General features: G+C 43.2%; 1 protein-coding gene across 17 annotated transcripts in view; it reads right to left on the reverse strand.

Annotated features, from left to right (window-relative positions):
• ADD1 (adducin 1) overlaps positions 1-21,059 on the reverse strand; it is a 572,382-nt gene that overhangs the window by 71,644 nt on the left and 479,679 nt on the right. For 5 of the 17 annotated variants that reach the window (XM_069203541.1, XM_069203561.1, XM_069203556.1 and 2 more), the window contains one exon: positions 12,915-13,846. The exons of 4 other annotated variants lie outside the window; for them this stretch is intronic. In XM_069203541.1, the coding sequence (XP_069059642.1) occupies positions 13,473-13,846 (374 nt within the window). In that variant the 3' untranslated portion in view covers positions 12,915-13,472. Of the gene's footprint in view, positions 1-12,914; positions 13,847-21,059 lie in introns of those variants that run through there. 8 more of the 17 variants (XM_069203524.1, XM_069203519.1, XM_069203569.1 and 5 more) reach the window with 3 other exon arrangements.

A 21,059-nucleotide genomic window follows, 5' to 3' on the forward strand; every position in this document is an offset into this window, starting at 1 on the left:
CACGGTTGAAGGTGTGACTTTGTGTAGTTGAGTGAGAAACCTAGTTTGTGGAGGGTTTCTATGACATACTTTGTGTGTTGTGAACACCGTTCTTGTGTGTTGGTTTTGATTAACCAATCGTCTAGGTACGGGAACACATGTATTTGCTGCCTTCTGATATGAGCAGCTACTACTGCCAGGCATTTTGTAAAAACTCTTGGCGCAGTTGTTATCCCAAATGGCAACACTTTGAATTGGTAATGTACCCCTTGGAATACAAACCTTAAGTACTTTCTGTGTGAAGGATGTATCGGTATATGGAAGTATGCATCCTTTAGGTCTAGTGTTGTCATGTAGTCTTGTTGTTTGAGCAATGGGATTACGTCCTGTAATGTCACCATGTGAAAGTGATCTGATTTGATGTAGAGATTTAATGTTCTGAGATGTAATATAGGTCTTAGAGTTTTGTCCTTTTTGGGTATGAGAAAGTACAGCGAGTAAACTCCTGTTCCTCTCTGATGAATTGGTACCATCTCTAGTGCATCTTTTTGCAACAACGCTTGGACCTCTAGTTGTAGAAGATCCATGTGTTGTTTTGACATATTGTGTGTTTTCGGTGGGACATTTGGAGGGAATTTGAGAAATTCTATGCAATAACCATGCTGGATAATTGCTAGGACCCAAGTGTCTGTTGTTATTTCCTGCCATTGTTTGTAGAACTTGGTTAGTCTCCCCCCCCCCCCACAGGTGTTATGTGTTGGGGATTTATGACGTTGAAGTCACTGCTTGTTTTGTGGAGTTTTGGGACTTTGGAACTTTCCTCTACTTTTTTGGAATTGGCCCCCTCTATATTGTCCCCGAAAATTTCCTCGCTGATATTGGCTCTGATAAGTGGGCCTTGTTTGTGAGGTTGTGGGTTCCGTGCTTTGTCCCCGAAACCCCCCTCGAAACTGTGTTTTACGAAATGTGCCTCTGCTCTGTGGGGAGTAGAGTGCGCCCATGGCTTTGGCCATATCAGTGTCCTTTTTAAGTTTTTCGATAGCAGTGTCCACCTCCGGCCCAAACAACTGCTGTCCGTTAAATGGCATATTCAGCACAGCTTGTTGTATTTCCGGCTTGAATCCTGACGTACGCAGCCATGCGTGTCTCCTTATGGTCACTGCTGTATTTACTGTCCTAGCAGCTGTATCTGCAGCATCCATTGCCGAGCGTATCTGATTGTTCGAGATACTTTGTCCTTCCTCCACCACTTGTTGTGCCCTTTTTTGGAACTCTTTGGACAAGTGTTCAATGAAATGTTGCATTTTGTCCCAATGAGCCCCTATCATATCTCGCCAGCAATGCCTGTGAGTTGGCAATGCGCCATTGGTTGGCCGCTTGTGCTGCAACCCTTTTCCCCGCAGCGTCGAACTTGCGACTCTCCTTGTCTGGAGGTGGTGCGTCTCCTGAGGTGTGTGAGTTTGCTCTCTTGCAAGCTGCCCCTACTACCACAGAGTCTGGTGTTAATTGCTGCGTGATGTATACCGGGTCTGTTGGTGGCGGCTTGTATTTCTTCTCCACCCTTGGAGTTATGGCCCTGCCGTTCACAGGCTCCTGAAATACCTGTTTGGAGTGTTTTAGCATGCCAGGTAGCATAGGGAGACTTTGGTATTGGCTATGTGTGGAGGATAGTGTGTTAAATAAAAAGTCATCCTCAATAGGCTCTGCATGCAGGGTGACATTATGAAACACCGCTGCTCTTGACACCACCTGTGTGTAGGCTGTACTATCCTCAGGTGGTGACGGTCTCGCTGGATAACAGTCTGGGCTGTTATCTGATACTGGCGCATCATAAAGATCCCATGCGTCGGGATCATCCTGACTCATTCCAGTATGAGTTGGGGACTGCATCAGTGGTGGAGTGGCTACCGGTGATGTCTGTGTTGAGCGTGGTGGAGATGGTGGCGGGGTTACTTGTCTTGCCACCTTTGCCTGTGGCTGCTTGTCTTTTTCTTGAAAGGCAAGTCTTCTTTTCATCCGAATTGGGGGAAGAGTACTTATCTTCCCTGTGTCTTTTTGGATGTGGAGCCTTCTCTGAGTGTAATCTGGCTCCATTGACTCTAGTTCTCGTCCGAACCTATGTCCTTGCATTTGTGAGGACATTCCCTGTTCCTCTGTGTAGGAACTTGTTTTTGGTTCTGAGGCCGGATGTTTCGGTATGGAAACTTTTTCGGCAGTCTTTTTCGGCTCCGACGACACCTTTTACATTTTCGGCGTTCCGGTCACTCGGTGCCGACTCGTTTCGGTGCCGCCCTCTCGGTGCTGAACTTGCTCTGACCCGCTGTCTCGGGGTCGAGTCTGCTCTGTGCCGGTATCTCGACCGGAGTCGGATGCCTTCGACACATGCGTGCCCTTTTTCGGTGCCGATGCTCGGTCACCTATTTTCCGGATTAAGCCATGGCCTGCTGACGGTGGCGTCCCCTGGGCTTTAGTGGTCTTTCCGTGAGTTTTGTGTCTCGACGTCTTACTCACGGTTTTCGGCGTCTGTTCGGGATCGACCTCGTCCGAGTCTGAATCCTCGATGGAGAAGGTTTCTTCTTCCTCCTCCAAGTGTTTTTGTCCTGTCGGCGCCTACGCCATCTGTAGTCTTCTCACTCTTTGGTCTCTTAGTGTCTTCCTCGACCGAAACGCTCGACAGGCTTCACAAGTATCTTCTTTGTGTTCTGGAGACAAACACAAGTTACAGACCAGATGCTGATCTGTATAAGGATACTTGTTGTGACATTTGGGGCAGAAGCGGAATGGGGTCCGGTCCATTAGCCTTGAAGAGACACGTGGTCGAGCCGACCAGGCCCCGAAGGGGGATCGAAAACCCCGAAGGGCCACCGGAGCTCTTCAAAATTCTGTGTTGATCTGTTGTAACTAACCCATTACCGAACGCAAACAATACCGTCGAATTTTCCAAGATTCTAACTATCTTTCCGAACCGAAACGCAGAGCGAAAAGGAACACGTCCAAACCTGATGGAGGAAAGAAAACAATCTAAGATGGAGTCGACGCCCATGCGCAATGGAGCCGAAAGGGGAGGAGTCCCTCGATCTCGTGACTCGAAAAGACTTCTTCGAAGAAAAACAACTTGTAACACTCCGAGACCAACACTAGATGGCAGGATGTGCAAAGCATAGCATGTGTATCTGCAGCTACACATGCCATCGAATACATATACACACACACAGGTCACAAGGGAGCAGTTTGTGCACTTTTGGGAAGGTCATTTATTGTTGCACTACCCACAGAGCCCCTTCAAAGCATCCTGTTAGAGGTGTCTGAAGCCTTCACCTATAGGGAAAAAGGAGGAGCAACTTGTGTTTGCTGTCTGCGTCCTGCCTGGGATCTGTGACTGGGATCTTCATGCGCCACCTGCTGGTTAGCAGGTCCTGGATCATCTACCCCATTCCAGGGTCAGACTGGCCGATAGGCCAGCAAGGCAGCACCTGGCGGGCTAGTTTGACAGGTCAGTATATGGGCTGTTTTTTCAACTTTTGTGGGCCTGTTTTATGGTCTGCTGGCCCCAATTTTACTCTCGGTTGTACAGATATTAAAACAAACATTTCCGGCAGCAAGACCAAATCCATGCAGTCTTCCATACCTTGAAAATCAAGTCCAGACTGTAATTTTGGAAACCATCAGATATGTGTGCTTTTAGTTTGCTTTTCAGTACTGGGTCTCAGCACAGTTGGTCCAAAAAATTCATCTCCCAGTGGGGGTTGATCAAATGCTCCAGTTCAACAGGGCCACTGTCTGACATTGTGACTGGATGTCTTACTATCATAGACTAATGGGGTTGCTTACTAGGGCATAATCAATAATAGAAGAGAAGAATGTGCCATCTCTCGTTTGTATATGTTGTTCTTGCCAGGAGAGTCTCAGCTCCAGATGTTTTAATACAGATTTAATTTCTTACAAGTTCAAAACTGCCCCAATCTGCATAGATGGGACACTTTTTTACCTTCCTAATTCACTAATTAGGGTCACTTTTATTTTGATGCCTGGACCTATTGTCTGCCGCGGTCCGACCCTGGTTCCTTCTCAGGAATACCCCAACAGCAACTTGAAGTTGAGCCTGCAGGGCAATGAGGAAGTTTCATCCCTGGTGGTGTTTATCTGCGAGAGAACATGGGGGAGCATGAGTCTGGAAAAACAAGTGAGGCGATGGGAGAAGCTTTATGAATGACTCAAGCCTCACTTAGTTCAAAATAAGCTCTTCAAAAAGGGGGCAAGATGTGTGCAATAGGGAATCAGCCATTAACTTGATGCAGTGCAATGACCCAAGCACCCCACTCTGACAAGATGGGACAGCATATTAAGCGCACCCTGCTAACATCTGAGGTTGCCTTGAAGGACATTGTTAAGTTACCATCCCAGCATGGCCAACTCGGTTATTCTTCTTTTCAGTTTTTTTTCCCTCTATTCAGGGCCGGGGAAATCCAGCAATACTGCCATTAAAAAATAAAAATAAATCCTTTTCATCCTCCCTCTGCTATAGCCTGAAAACCTCCTTTAGTCTATACCAGCCTCTAAACCCTATAGAGGACTTCCTCCATTTACCTCTACCACTTGTGAAACCTAAAAGAAAACCTGTTACCTATACCCACTGCTGAATTCTGAAACCTCTGTACCTCCCTTTACCTCTACCCACCCCTGAAGTCTAAAATCCCGCTTACCTCCCTTTACCTTTAATCTCCCGCTTACCTCTCTCTACCTCTGCCTGTCCTGAATACTAAAAGAAACTCTTACTCTCACTTTAGGGTGGGATTTAGGCCTTGTTATTAGGAATTGTATATTTCATGTTACTGCAATATGTTTGGGGTTTTCATATTTACCATTTTTGTCCTCACCATTATGCTTCTGTTATTTCTCACTGTCATAATCAATGCAGCACATGCATTTTATCACAGATTGCAGTCTTTTCAATAAATATATTGAAAACTGTCCTGCACCTTCTTCTTTGCCTGTGTGTGTGCAAGAGACTTATTTTTAACGAGCAAAAAGGAGCGAGATTTGTTACACCATGACTTCCCTGAGAGGTCTCCAGAGTCCATGCGCTAGGCTGCCGGAAATCACCATTACTTACTAAGGGTTTGGGTGAGGTACTGCTAGAGAGCCGGGAGGTTTGGGCCAACAGCTTCTAACTGGTGTAGGAGTAACCTATGAAGAAAAGGGATGCCGCCCCTAATCCAGCAGTCTCGTAGAGAAGCAAGTCATTCATGACACCTTTTACCACTACCCACCAAGAAACTCTAAAATCCCCTCACCTCTTTTTACATCTGTCTGCCCCTATATCCTACAAAATCCCTTATCTACCCTTTCCACTACAAGTCCTGAACCCTAAAAAAAAAACCCTAAGCCCTTTTAACCATAAAAGCTCTTACCACCCTTTTCCACTACCAGTCCCTGAACCTTAAAAACTATTCCTACCTTGTACTCTTCCCCACCCGAACCCTAAAAACCTCCTTTCTGCCCTTACTATCCTCTTCCTCAACCCACTCCAGAACTCTACAACCACTTTAAAAACCTTGCTATCATGAGCCCTTATAAATATAAACATGATAAACATAAATAACAAAATATAACTGAACACTGTGTCTGACTTTCTATTTCACTTCAAAAGGACGCCATTGTGTACTTTTATTGGAGTCTGCAGCTCACAGAGCACTGACAATTTGCATAGGGTCAATTGAAAGCCCCAAAGCTCAGGGACGTAGCTTCACACCTGGTGTTTGTGGAGCTCCACCCCGATAATAAATGTATTTTGTGATGGGTGTAGGTGATTGCAGTCGGTAGGGTGAGGTGTCTGTTGGATTTCACCAGGAAATTTTACACACTCTCCCTGTTTGGAAAGAGGATGAAAAAAATGTTATTTCACAAAATAATGTTTTCTCTCACTTAGTACCTCCAACCAGTTACTCTCCTTTTCTACTTTTCCTTTAGCTCCCATCGTTCCCCCTGCTTGTCGCATAATGTAGTTTAACACAATTGGATATATTTTCTAAGATTTTGTGTTATGTTTGCGTCGCACATAGGTGATGCAATATCTTTTTTTTCTAAATTACTTTCCAGCGCAAAACTTGTTTTGCGCTGGTAATTCACTTGAAAGTAATGCAAAGGAGTGCACAGAGCTGCTTGCTTAGGAATTAGTCTAAGCACAGTGTTTTGTACTGGAAGGCTATCCTTCCAGTACAAAACCTATGCTAGACATTTGTGGCTGCTGCGCTGCACTGCATGAGAATTTGGGATACAGACCCTTATGTGCCAGCGTGAGTGCTTGGAAATCTGAAGTGCAACTACCCCCTCCCCCAATCTTACTGACCAAGCTATGCCCCTGCCAAAGTTTATGCCCACACCACCCTCCCCAAATTTAGTGTCTTCTACGTCCCTGCCCTTTTGCTTTCTAGCGTTCCATGAGGATTGGAGCGATGACTGCGCTCATAGGGTGTCTGGGATAGCAAGATCAGCCTTCATCTCTTTACCCAGCCTACCTCTTCTGTCTCCCAATAGTATCCAGGTTTCAGCGAGTGCGGGCTGGTGTAGACATGCAGTCCGTACTCCATGCACCGGTGTCCCTCAAAGACCTTCCCTGCAGTGGCTGAGTACATAGGAGGCCATAGAGCTGGCCAGGCACCGCCCCAGGCACTGCCCCAGGCCCCCCGTTTCCGTTCGAAGGTCTTGGTGGTTGAAATCCTCACAATGCAGAACCTCAGTGGTAGGGTCCTAGGTGTAAGTCTGTTGTAGCTCATATGCCAGCTCTCCGCACCAAAATGAGTCACAGCAGTATTAGAGAGTTTACCTTTGCAGTAATATGTCATGGCAAATGTGTCTTCAACCCAACAGTCTCTGTAGATGCCACAGATGCTAAAGAGACTTAGTTGTAGCTAATGCGAATCACGTTCAGGCGGCCATCTTGCTGAATTCTGCCATCCCCCATCCTTTTATTTAATCTTTTGAGGAAAACCTTGCTTCGATAAAGACCGTGAATGTTTTGTGTCTTGGTGGCATATAGTTTAGGAAAGTCAAGTGCTATCCATCGCTGTACTTTAATGAGATGACTGGTCAGCTGAGTAGCCGAATGGGGCGTAGAGTGGTCAAGACACCCCATCAACAGATTGCAACAGTTAAAAACATAAGATTAACACACTTTTTTTAAAACTTGGGGCAACATGCTCACTTTGTTTTTATCAGGCGATGCCCTACACATCCACATGAAGTATTGCAGATACTACTAGACAACAATTTCCACACACAGCTATTCAGAACAACAAAAAAACCGATACCATTTAGAAACACTCATGCCGTAAAGCACAACGTCTGACAGAGCTAAACAGAAAATGTCAATGTCTTTTTACACAAACAAAAACGTCAAAAAAAAGTAAAGATTAAAGAATGTGGGGAAGCTCCTTCACCATAACAAGATTTCTCTCTATGTAAAACCGCAAACCACTTATTCTGCAATTATCAATAGTAAAACAACAGTTTACATTCTGTTTTTCTTTTCTGTATCTAGTACTGTGCTTTTTTTTAAATTTTATTGTGCAGTTCTTTTCCAAAAGACTTTTCAACTGATTAAAAATGGTGAGCTAACAAATGCCTTTAGAAATGGTAACGTCTTAATTATTACAAACAATGGATTTCTGATTTAAATTTAAAGATTATCACAAACAAATTTGTTATTTTCTGACTTAGAACTCAAAAATGCATGTGGAAGACAACTGTTGAACGCTAACATTTAGACAGTAAGCAGTCAATGAGGGGGTATCGGGACACAGTAATGGGCCGAGGCAACAGGGAGACCTCTAAGCAAGTTAAACTAACTGTCCTTAGTCTTGAATCAGATCAATAATTGGATATGGAAGTGTACATAGCCTACCAGATGAGTGAGAGTGAATTAAAATTACCAGTCTGCAATCTACCCGCCTATACTGCTTCAATAAAACGAAAAGAGTATTTGACTGAAGTCAGTGTGTGGCAAATTTTCCCGTAACCACCTTCGCTTTGGTCTCAAATTAGGGCGACTATAAATCTAAGACTTCAGCTACAGTCCGGACCACTACTGCAAAGGAGGCAGTTTCTTCTGTGGTGGTCCAAGCCAAACCCAGCCTCAGAGGTGGTGTTAAACCAACTGGTTCATGTAAAGGTTATCATAAGTGTAATTGAGGGGGAAGAACCATCTTCAGCCCAACCATCTTTGTCCCCATTCTGAGGTTTTCCTTGTTCTAGTCATAGCCAAAAAGATAAGGAGACACTGCTGGTGTGTCCGCCCTGACAGACGCACTGGATCAGAGTCGTGCATGGTAATGGCTTGTGCTTTTGTAAGCTTGTAGTGTAGCATCAGTTGAAACTAAAACGAAGGTGGTTTCTTGACAAACATCGGATTCAGCACTGAATCCTCTTCCGATGCCAATGGGGTTGGTACTGGTATCGATGTGGAGGGGCCTGCTGCAGGTCTTGTAGCCAGAGTGGAAGCGTGTACTTGAGTCAGTAGGGGGCATGAGATAGGTCTAAGGGGTCAGATGGTGCTAAGGATGGATTTGCTGGTAGTAACCTGACTGGCGGCACCTGTGGTCCAAAGGTGCACCAGAGGGAGCCAGAAGCACCCCATAAATTTGCAGCATGGTCTCATTATAGGCTTCAATCTGCTGCAATGTTGCAGATGGCTCAAGAAACTTGAGCATACCGAGATTGGCTCTTTGGCCAGAGAATTCAAGAGTGAAGGGCTTACATCATAACGCCCTCGCACCTTCTCTTTAGATTCATAGTGGTGTGAATAAATTGAGTCCTGCCTTAGATTTTTACGTTTGTACTTGGACATGACAGAGGACTTTGAAAATGAAGCTTACTGCTCGTGGGATTGGCCTAAGGAGCAGGAGAGACACCTCGACCTGAAGCAAAGAATGTATGAAGGCCAAAACTACTTGTGTTCCTGGACATACAGCTTCACATCCCAGTCCCGGGTCACCTTCGGGTTTATGAGGACACATTCATTACATGACTTCGAGCTGTGGCCCAAGCCCAGACTCAGGAGATACACCTTGTGTGGGTTTGTTAACAACATATGTTTGTGAGGTCGCAGGATGGTTTGAAGTCTGCATATTTAGGTGGGGAAAATGTTGCCTAGCATTCTAGAATTTGGTTTAGAGGTTGTCGAAAGGCCAATAAAACTGTAAATGGAGCTCTGGATTCGAATTGTTAGGTGCAGAAATAAGGTAACTGACGTCAACGGGCAGGGGTGGTTCTAATACCCAGCCCTACTCTCACTTCTAAGGTGGTACAAAGTCCATCCGAGCTGCATGGTGCCAGCTAGCAGTATGTTGGAGCATGCAGAAGATATGTTTTGTGATTCAGTCTGGCGTTTGGGGAGTATTCTAGCGTGAGGAATCTAGGGTGTGAAGTATCCATCAGAAGTAGGTTGGAATGAAAACTGTTAGTAACCGACAATAGAGTTAAACTGGTTTTGATAGAAAGGATGAACATTTAACATATTTGTATATTATTCTCAAAGTAAAGGAATAGTAGAAAGGTGCGAGTGTACTGAAAGAAGGAACACAACTGACAATGTGTGAAGGTTTGGACCTATGGCCCTCATTATGACATTGGCGGTAAATGCCGCCTACCACCACGGCGACGGGCGCCAATATACCGTCGGCGTGGCTACCAGCCGCCAACCGCATTATGACCGTAGACGAAATTCCACAAGAAGGCTAGCGGAATTCCGTCAACGGTCATGGCAGAGGACGGCGGTAAGGTGGTGCTGCTACCCAGCAGCAGCGCCACGCCAGCAAAACACCGCCTACTGAATCATGTTCCATGATACGGCCTGGCGGTGTTTTGCTGGCGGACGCTGCTGCTGGCAGCCGCGCCATGTCCCGTGTCCTGCAGCAGGTAAGTCGGGTTCTCCGACAGGAGAAGGGGGTGGTGTGTGGGGGTAGGGGTTGTGTGTCTGTTTCTGTATGCGTGCATGCAGGTGTGAGTCGCATGGAATGCGTGCATGAATGACTGAATGCAAGTGTACCTGTATGTTGTGAATGCGTGTGTGCGACAATGTATGTTAGTGTGTGTTGCGGTGTGTGGGTATGTGTGGGTGGGTGGATGTTGGTATGCGTGTGTGTATGTGTGCACATGTGGGTGTGTAAATGTGCGGGGGAGGGAGAGGACTTCAGGGAGGGGGGTGAGACCCCTATCAGTGCCAGGGAAGGAATTCCCTGGCACTGATAGTACCTACTGCCATGGTTTTCGTGGCGGTACAATTGCCACGAAAACCATGGCGGTAGGCGGGGTCATTATCCCGAGGGTGGGATTGTGACGGCCGCCTGGCTGGAGACCGAAGTCTCCAGCCCAGCGGCCGTTACCACCCTGGCAGACGGAGTGGTACATTGGCGGTTTGGTTGGAAAAAGGTACTGCCAGCCAGTAGGCAGTACCTTTCCCCAAATTACTGCCGTCCGCCAGGGTCGTAATGACCCCCTATATGATAATCAGGGGAAAAGTGTAGTTGGTGCAGGGTCAAAGGCGGATGACAGAGGAACAACAGTAGTAGTTGCATGGGTGAGAACATGGTGTAAAAAACTTGATGACGAGACTTCTTTGCAGAATCACTGCACTGGTTACTTGTGTGGAACTGCACGTTCCTGACTGGATGTTGGAAAGTATGAATGGGAAACAGGCTGAAAATTGAGTGAGTCGAACTGTGTTTTATTTGTAGATAAATCTGTGAAAGGGATTTGCAAAGTGCCTAAAAGAATGACAGAGTATGCATGCAAATTGCTAGTTGGGTTGTGGCGTGTCCAACACATGCATTTCTTTTTAGTTTTCACATGCTTGGTTGTGCGAGAGTTGGAACGGCATGTTACAGAAGTCCTTTGCCTAGTATTCTCTGGTGCGTTCACCACCTTCTCTGTTAACACTTGTTTAACTTCCATATCTACCAATAAACCCCTGTGAAGCCACATGCATCCATCAGGTTCTTCCCATTGGGCTGAGACCAATGGATCCTTTACGTCTAATAAAGTAGACAGATACCACCTTTGCAATTCAAATCGGGAAGAGATGTACTCAGCTCCTGGAGTTGCATAGCCTGTGTTCATCACTGTCTCTACTTGTGCTCAAGCAGGAGGGGGAAGGGTTCGAAGGATTTGAGAAGGTATGGTCAAACCTTACAATAACCTAATTGTTTCCACATTTACCCACTGCGTGTGTGGAGACATCGAAGACTGAGAAGAAAGGCAAAGAAAATGCGTTCAAAAAGAAGGAAGTATCAGGAGTCGGGGTGTTAGTGTGTAGAAGAGACCAGTTTCTCCTGGATAGAAGGAAGACTAGGGACAGAAAGAAAGTTATGGACCTCAATTAAGCTACTCTTTCAGACTACTTCGAATCATCTTCACCTGTACTAAAACGTATTACAACCCTGAAAAAGATGGTGCTGAGATTCTCAGTTTACTAGTATTGAAATTTAAATGCAAGGCATTTGGCTGGAAACTGAATTGATTCGCTATGAAAAGGCTGGCCAAACGCCAGCGTAGATTTCACGGATTGTTTGGGAAAATGTTTAATTCGTCACATATTGGTAGGGAGCAAAAAGGCATTTAGGTCTCTCTGTGGTACTTAAGACTTCGGAAAAATACTTAGATATAAACTGTAATTAACCACCAGGTGCTGATATCACACCTGCAGGAACTGCACACTCGGAGCCTCTATTACATGTCTGGAAATTTAAACAACATTTTCCAGTGGTTCCCAACCGTTTGATTTATCTGGACCCCGATTTTAACATTAATAGAACCCAGGGACCCCCACTGAATCATCATTGGAATCCGGGGACCCCCGCCTGAGTCATTACTGGAAGCTGGGGACCTAATTTGTCAATATTTTTTTATTTTCTAAGCTTTCGCGGACCCCCTGAGCAGGCTTTGCGGACCCCCAGGGGTCACCGGACCCCAGGTTGGGAACCACTGTTGTATAATTTTTATGCACAGAGGAGTTCTAGAAATGAAAAGAACAAGAAAAAGTCACAAGACTAAAACTTAATCTTTAAAATTCTGGAATTGACGTCGCCAAGACACATCGGCTACAGCAGCTGAGGTGGCAGGAACGGACAAATTATACACATTACCAAGGGTTTAAGTTGCAATTTATGTTCAGCTTTAAATAACCTACAGTTATGCTCATGTACAAAATCATGAGCAGGATCACTGTGCACCTTCGAAGAGAAAAGGAAAAAAGGGTAAAAGAATATCAATCATATTAATATTATGTTTTTAATCTGTAAAACAAAGTTAAATGTAAAACCAAACTCTTTAGCTAAAACAAACCAGCAAGTAAGAGCTTAAATACCACAAAAAAGACAGTTACACACAAGAAACCCAATTTAGGCCTCGATCTCAAGTTGTCTGAAAGCAGACTGGGCAGGTTGTAATTGACTATTAACTGCTGAAAGAAATGTAACCACTTTTTCATGTTGACTCATTCCCAGCAGATGGAAGTTGTTGTGGCTAGCTTACACTTTAGAACTAGGCTACCGCTAAAGGCTAGGCCAAATTTGTGAAAATAGCAACTGTAAAATTTACAACAGAACAATTTAAATGAATCTCTCTGACAACATTAGTAAAAAAGTACTGTTCCTTGATGTGTGTTACGTCGCAGTAGCATGAACCGTGTAGAGATCAACCAAACCGTAAAAAGTTGCCACGTTCAAAGGAAGTTTCTTCCTGTTACCTGTGAAAAAATGCCCTTACTCAGGCAAATTAAACTAGATTCTTGCCCGTCCATTATAATAAGGAAGTAGTTAAAAATGCTGGTGCCATAAATTTTACCAAGAAAACCACAGTAAGGACAAAAGCAAGCGCACCGCTTTTCTTTCAGGAAGGGGAGACCGCGGTCACACAAACACACCAGTATAAGCGCAAGAGACTAGTTAATGAAGATATTTTATTGTGGGGTAGTGGTGACCACTTAATAGTCTCAGACCTTTTAGGAAGCCTGGCCTTTAATTACAAACTTGCAGAAGCATATATTTCATCAGGAGTGCGTCCTCTCAAAAATGCAAACGTCAGTATTTACAAAGAACACACTTGCCACTGCGCAGTACTGTTGATACATTTGAGACAGCATGACAAAGTTAGTTAGGCATCGTGAAGAGGAGCCAACTTGATTACAAAATAGTGATTTCTATTCATTGGGCAAAGCGTGGTGGGCTCAAAATTCAAAAGGCAAACTGTAGCTTATTTCAAATAATACAATTAAAGGAGTGTAAAAGATATGCGCCTTAATTAGCTGCTGAGCATACAGGGTTAGCACCTTATCTCACTGTTACTTTCCTGTTAAAAACGTTACCTAGGGGGCTTATTTGCTAGTTTTTGCATTCCTTTACATAATAAGAAGACAAAACACGCAATACAATCCGGTACATTCTAGTGGTTAATGAATTATGCCAAAAATGACAGTGTTTTTGTAGTGCACACGTCCTTTAGGAGTCACTCTTCTTTTTGTTCTTCTTCAGAAAAGAAGGAGTGCGGAACTTCTTTTTCTTTTTGGAGGGAGACTTGCCTGGAGATTCGTCACTTCCGGGGTCTGCTGCTGTTCCGTCCTCGGCCACTGGGGTGGTTGGCGTAGTTGGCCCCTCAGCAGGCTGTGGCTGTGGCTCCTCACTTTCGGCAGCTGGTAGCTCAGGTTGGCTCTGGTCTAGGTCATCGTTGCATGCAGCCGCTCCCTCTTCCTCCTCTTTTTCAAATGCTGGGAAGCAGAGTGGCTCAGAAGGCTCGTCAGGGGTGAGGTCAGGAAGGGTTTGTTTGAAAGTTGCAGCATCACTGTCGTCTTTGCAAGTGTGGTCCTGTTGTGATTCTAACAGATGGATAAACAGATTATGTTTTTGCATTAAACATGTCTTAGTACATCTGCTTCTGCACGATCAAGGACATCTAATTTTAACTAATCTTTTACAGCCACAAGGAAATAATTTCCAGATTTGATTAAAATTCTCTGTTTCTCAGTCATTTCTATTTCTTGCTGAAGTTAAAGGGAGCTATCATGAAACAAGTCAGACTTCCCTAGGAACAGTTACATACTTCTGAGATTTTTGATGAAAATTGACAGGAGCTGTAGAGCAGCTTTATCTCCCTCCAGTAAGCCTCGATTTCTCTTGATGCCGGGAAAAAGGCTGCTTGGATGTAGTGTTTGCCAACTACTTCCATGGCACCTGTGCTAGACCACTGACTCAACAGGATCGCAAAAAGGGAAAAAAGTGTGGGAAACAAATGGGTAGATGCAGAAGGTTTGTGATAGAGGAGAGATGCGTTAAAACTATTTGTCCAATTAGGTTTCCTCTATTCCACTTACGGAGTGTATTAGCTAACAAATGTAATTAAAATTATAATGGGAGAACTGCTGTTGTCTTCTATATTTATATTAACATCATTTTGCCTACTAGCAGTCATATATAAGTCTATATTTATCTGAACAGCATTTTGCCTACTAGTAGTCATATAAAAGAAATTATATTATTTTAACACCAAGATTATTTTCATCATCAACTGGTCAGTTCACCCACACACCAACAGTCACTAGAAGATGGAATTGTAATGTTATTGACTCGTTTAATAAAGCTTTACGGAGTGTTACACGTCAAAAGGCCACAGAAGCAGAAGGATAGAGAAAAGCTGTTTATCTGTTACACCAGGCACAGAACTAGTCCAAGTAACCCAAAAGCAAATTTAGCTCATGTGTTAGTTTGGAAGTGTTAAAAAACACAAAAACTTAGAAGCCTATTCGCCATTTATTGCTAAAGAATTTAATCAAACCAATTGAGATACCGTACCTTTTTTATTTTCAGAAGGTTAAAAAATGTTTCACAAAGTTGTATTATAAAGCATTAGTAAAGGCGGCACAGTGGACCAACACGCTCTTGGTACTGAAAGATGCATCTGTACTAATTTACTGTTTTTCAATATACCACTGGGTCAAACTATAGTAACATTAGGTCCTATGTGCGACATATCCTCTAAGTGGACATATCAAAGTGTGTGAACTTTCCTATGTAGTCTGATAAGTAAACTTAAGAAGGGAGTCTTTCTAAAGTGAGGAATTCCTGTTTAAAGTTATCAGCTTCAAAAACCCTCTAAGCTGGCATCATAATATACAAGGCACCAGTATCAAATGAAAACTAGCTCATCATGTTCAAATCCACTGACGTAAGCACCTTCTGGAATCACAAGTTGTGTACTCTTCAGAATTTTCAATTTCATTAGAATAACCAAACAAGAGGTTACTAGGCTCACAGCTGAAAATATTTCTGTCTTTATAGTGCTAGCCCTGGATTAATCTACACAATAACTACAATAAAAAAGGTGTAGATGGCCTGTGGTTTCTGCAAATAATTTGGTAATGCAAAAAACGTTACATTTGATCATGGGATGCACACCCTCTACACAATGCAGTCAGGGGAGAGACTCCCAATGATAAATTATTTTTCTACTTTAAAAACATATAGCTAGAAGTCTAAAATATTGGTTTACAAACAATTTAGTTGAATGTTGTTTAAAAAGGATTGTTCTAAAAATAATGGATCCCTACTTTAATAGCACTTTAGTCAAAGTGAATGTTCTAATAAGAGTGCGATTGAGAGAAAAATGAACTTTACATTCTCATTCGCTAAATAACATCCCTGGCAATCTGCAGTGATTTCCTTCAGTAGTGCAGTTAGCAACCTGAAATGCATCCTATGCTTTCATAAAGATGTTATTTTGTTGAAGCTCATTGCTCCATTTTTGTCCTGGGATCTTCAGTGTTTCCTCGGTTTGGGTGCTCAGGGGTGTGGAATTTTTAAAGATAAATACTTGTCCATGGGACAGGTTGCTTCATAAATCTACTTGTCCTGTAAAAGAAAATCCACTTGTCCATTTGGTTCCATGCAGTGCAGCGACAAATTATGGCAGCAATCTTATTATATAATATCTCTAATAAAAGCCTCTCTGGTTATGGTAGGGGTCATACTATTGTAGGATTAGAATACTAGCAATTCCCTTATTTTGGCACAGCACCTTTCAGCAGATCTATATCCTGAGGCTGGAGATAGGGCTGAGCAATAGGGTTGGAATGCCCTTTTGAGTCTGTGCAAACCTAATAACTTGCATGTGTTAGGGGTTTTCAAGAGCTCTTCTTTAATCTTTTCCTATACAGAGAAAGTTTGGAAATATACTCCTGACAGGGGAAGAAGAAAAACTTCTTCCAGGGTTGAGAAAAGTGTTTGGAGGGAAAGAGAACTTGTAAATGCTTAACAGATTTTCGCATGAGCAAATCTACACATGCATATTTGCTTGTACTAAAATGCAGTACACAAACATTTTCTAGGAGTTTAATGTCCTGGCCTACTTCTGTAAATTCTTCTGAATTCATGACAGCCGTAAACCTGCACTAATGCGAATACTTACACAATGTGTGTATTTTTATGATTTTCTTTCAGAATTGGGCTTTTAATTGTTTATCCAAGACTTTGTTTTTTTTAATTCAAATTCTATCTCCTCATTTGTTTTGTTGGCTGTCTTCACTGTGAGTGACAACATTCCACTCTGTCACAAGGAGCATATTGGCACATAAAGTAATTTTGTTCAGTGCCCTGAACTACTGTGGTAACGTGTACTTTTTAAAATAAAAAATATTTTTGCTTTTTGCCAATGTTTGTTATGATGATGAGGGCTTGGCAGCCCAGCAATACTAAAGTATTACAAAAAACATGTCAAAACAAGACAGGGATTCACAAAATGAAAAGGCTGACCACCAATGTCAGACTTACTGCCTTTGCCAATGCTTGTTTATTTTTAATGTTTCCCATAATCTTGAAAGAATTGGTTACACTGATTTTTCCATTATGAATTTTTAAGGGAAATATTAGTACGCATCAACACATTTTACTGAATGATGCTTCAAAGAAATGGAACCTAAATTTCACAGTAGTTAAGCAAAACGCTATTTTCCTAGTTGCATTGTTTGTGAACATTTTATTTGAAAAGCAAAGAATCACCAATCATGCTTTCAAGCTTCTGTAAATATTTGCATCAAACAAGAGAGCACGCTGGGAGCATTATGCGTAGCCTCATATTGTTAAACTTTGAAAATATGTGCACACATTTTTTTACTAGAACCACTGTCGGTAATGCAGTCCTAGCTTAGAAAATTTTCGGGAAGTGCTCACCCTAATAATAAAGAATTTGCATTAATGAACCATAGATACAAGTTCGAACAGCATTAACATATGGACACAAACATTACCTTAATTGCAGATAATGCTCTTTCCTGAACCATAATGTGGTACTGTTATCTGGTAGCCAAAGGGTTTGTGCTGCAGGGGGCTGGGCCTACTTGTCCCAAAGACAAAATAAACATGAAAACCTGTTGTCCTTGAGCCTAAACAATATGTCCTGGGTGTGGGGCTATAGGAATTCTACACTCCTGGGTGCTGCCAACAGTGAGTCTAGGTGATAGCTATCTGAAAATAATTGTAGGTAAAATAAAGATTGAAGTACAAAGGGGTATACAGGCAACTTTCTAGGGTAAGCTTTGAAACGGAAGTTGTAAATCTGCATCCAATCCTTCAAGACTTCCAGGAATTCACAGAGATGTCCAAAATCCCTACTGAAAACCTTCAACAGTCACAGGTTTGCAGACATATCCCTGGAAAAAGTCTGATAATTTCACTTTCGTTATGTGAAAATATGGAATTCTATCCTGCTCGTCATACTACTAAATCTAACGACCTTTTCCAACTAGTTTGTGAATATCCACTAACAGAGAATTCCCACCTTATAATTCCCTCACCACACTATGCTTGTACATTTACCCACACCAAAATTTGCAAGTAATTTTATTTAGAAATACAAAACCAATGTTTCTAAATTAAGTGGTTATGAGCTTGTAAATGAGGGTATCTATGCATATGTAAGTCTAAAGCTGAAGTTGCAAACAACTTTGGGAATCGGGCCCTCTGTTAATAAAATTTCAAAGAAAGTGTATCTGTCAAACATTTTCAAGCGATAGACCTAATACTCAATAGATCACTAAGCCCACTACATACTGAATTGCTTGGTTTGCACCAGTAAAAGGGAAAATCTCTATTCAGAGTGCCCTAAAACACGTACTGAAGTGAGTAATATGTAAATATGAATTTAACAAATGTGTTTTGGAGTCTTGGGTAAAAATGGGAGAAATTTCACAAATACCACAAGCCTACGTAGAATCAAACCCATAATACAACACAAGCAAAAATCTAACAGAGCAGTCTCTTAAAGAAAAATGTGAGTGACGAGATTTGAATAGCCGTTGGAACTCAAGACTGCCTACTTCCAGGAAAGAGGGTGGGTGCATGTGAACCTACAGCACTACAAGCTACAAACATATTTATAGGATAGGTACATTTTTTCGTTCTTAGCAGGTGTGGCTGGAGATACATATGCTTTGCATTAACTGTAAAGCAGTTTCCTCCTTGCGGTGGCTAAGGAGCAGATGATGCAGATCTTTCCAACAATGTTCTTAGTAAAGCCTGGCCAACTACAGCTTGTTGATGAGCTAAGATGTCCACACAATTATGCTTTATGAATGTGATGTTGACCATGCAACAGATCTGCAGATATCTGCCAAAGAAATGTTGCATAGGAAAGTCACAGTGGATCCTTTTTTACAAGAAGAGTGCAACCCAGGTGGTACTGGGGGTACAAGTTTTGCCTTTTCGTAGGCGGTCTGGATGCATTTAACAATCCATCTTGCAATACCTGCCTTGGAAATGGGCTGGTCGATAGAAGGTTTAGCAAAGGCTATAAAAAAGGAATGGGTAATTCTAAAAAGCTTAGTCCTATCAATGTAATACATGAGTGCAGCCTTAACATCCAAAGCATGTAATGTTCTGTCTGCAACTGTCTCTGATGGTGAAACAACACAGAAAACTCTGGATAACATGAAAAGGGGATCTCACCTTTGGTACGATGTTGGGGGTTGTCCTAAGCAGCACTCTGTCTCTATGTACTTGTATAAATGGCTCTGCAATAGTAAGGGCCTGCAGCTCACTAATTAATCTAAGCGAAGTTATGGGTACAAAGAAAGCAACTTAACCATAAAACTGTAAAGGACATGAAAGAAGTAGATCCAAAGGGGGTCCCATGAGTCATGTTACTACAACATTTAGGTTCCAAGCAGGTGCAAGTGGTGTTCCTAGGGGTTTGATCCTCTTGGGGCCCTCCATGAACACTTTAATTACGCAGATGTGAAAGACAGAAACATCCTCCTTTTTTTGCATGTATGCAGCTATAGCTGCTAAGTAAGCTCAACCTGCTTGGTGAAGGTGAAAAAGGTGTGCCACTATTCCCTGAACAGAAATCTTAAGAGCTTAAGTGTTTAGAAACACAGAAATTGACAAAATGCTTGTATTTGTTTGCATAACAAGCCCTAATGGTGGGCCTGCATGCTTCACACAATATGGCCATACACTCATGTGGAATCCGTAAGTATCCAAACTCTAAGACCTCAGATGCAAACATCAAGGGCAAGCTGCCAGGGTAGGGAGTCTGATGCCTCCATATTGCTGGGTGAGAAGGTCCTTGCTGATAGAAAACATCTAAAGCGGAATGATGGACATCTCTCAAAGCATGGAGTACCAGGGTTGTCTGGCCTAAGTTGGGGCTACCAGAATGAGGGAAGCGGATGCTTGCCTCATCTCAGCATAAGGAAATATACCTATACCTGAACATGCTTTGACCCTGGACTGTGGGTAACGGGAGGCAAGTTTTGGCATTTGCGTTTTCTGGGGTGGAAAACAGGTGCCCCACTTGTGGAAGTAGTGTCTAAAGACCTGTGGTCTCATGGGTGGACTTGTTGGCTTGTCTTTCTTTTGAGCTCCATAAAGTCTTGTTCATCCCTAATAGATAATCTAACACAAACTGTAGGTGGTGGCAAGTCGCCTAATGCCAGATCATTAGTGCTAACTCTCAGTGGATGGGCGACTGTGCTCCCTCCTTCTGTTGTATGAGTTACATGGCTGTCATGTTGTCTGTACGCACCATTACCACTTTGTTTCATACAAGTGAGTAAAATGCCTTTCGAAATATGGTCACATGTTCCAAATAACTGATGTGCCTGCCCCAATATGTGTCCTGTTGTGTAAATGTGCCGCCCACCACCACGTAAGTGATGGGTTAACTGTGATGGTCACCAGAGAGGGTCAACAACAGGCTTGCCCAACAACAGATTGTTGGTGCTCCACCCTGCAGAGTGCGCTGAATGCTGGCCTCAAAACACTAGATGTTCCTACTGAACCTCTGCTTGTGACCACTACAGGGTGAAATACTGTTGGAGGGGTGGCATGTGCAACCTGGCATGTGGGATAATTGCTATATATGATGCAGAAATACCTAGGAGCTTCATTGCCATTCTTAGGGTTATGGGACAAGTGGTTTGAAAAAACAGAGGCAGCAGCTATTAAAATGCAATCACCCTCTGCTGGCTGGGGTATGCTTTCCCTGTGCCAGTGTTGACAACCGATCCTAGAAAGCATGGGATCTGCTGGGGCTGAAGATGTAAAGTGGGTTGAGTGCTGCCTAAGTGTGTGGTAGACATTGCTGCTCGCTGGTGCTCTTGATCAACCAGTCGTCTAGGTATGGAAATGCATGGATGCCTGCTCTTGGAAGTAAAGTATCTACCACCACAAGACACTTTGTGAACACTCTTAGTGCTGTGGCAACCCTGAAGGTTAGTACTGTGAATTGGTAACGCTGTCCACTTAACACAAGTTATAAGTACATGTCATAGGTGTGAGAAAGTAGCCTCTTTCTAGCCTTGTTACCCCCACTTTAGGCCTGTTTGTGAGTGTATGTCAGGGTGTTTGCACAGTCTCACTGGGATCCTGCCAGCCAGGGCCCAGTGGTCATAGTGAAAACCCTATGTTTTCAGTATGTTTGTTATGTGTCACTGGGACCCTGCTAGCCAGGACCCCAGTGCTCATAAGTTTGTGGCCTATATGTATGTGTTCCCTGTGTGGTGCCTAACTGTCTCACTGAGGCTCTGCTAACCAGAA

The sequence above is a fragment of the Pleurodeles waltl genome, chromosome 1_2, assembly GCF_031143425.1.
Source record: "Pleurodeles waltl isolate 20211129_DDA chromosome 1_2, aPleWal1.hap1.20221129, whole genome shotgun sequence".
Lineage (NCBI taxonomy): Eukaryota > Metazoa > Chordata > Amphibia > Caudata > Salamandridae > Pleurodeles > Pleurodeles waltl.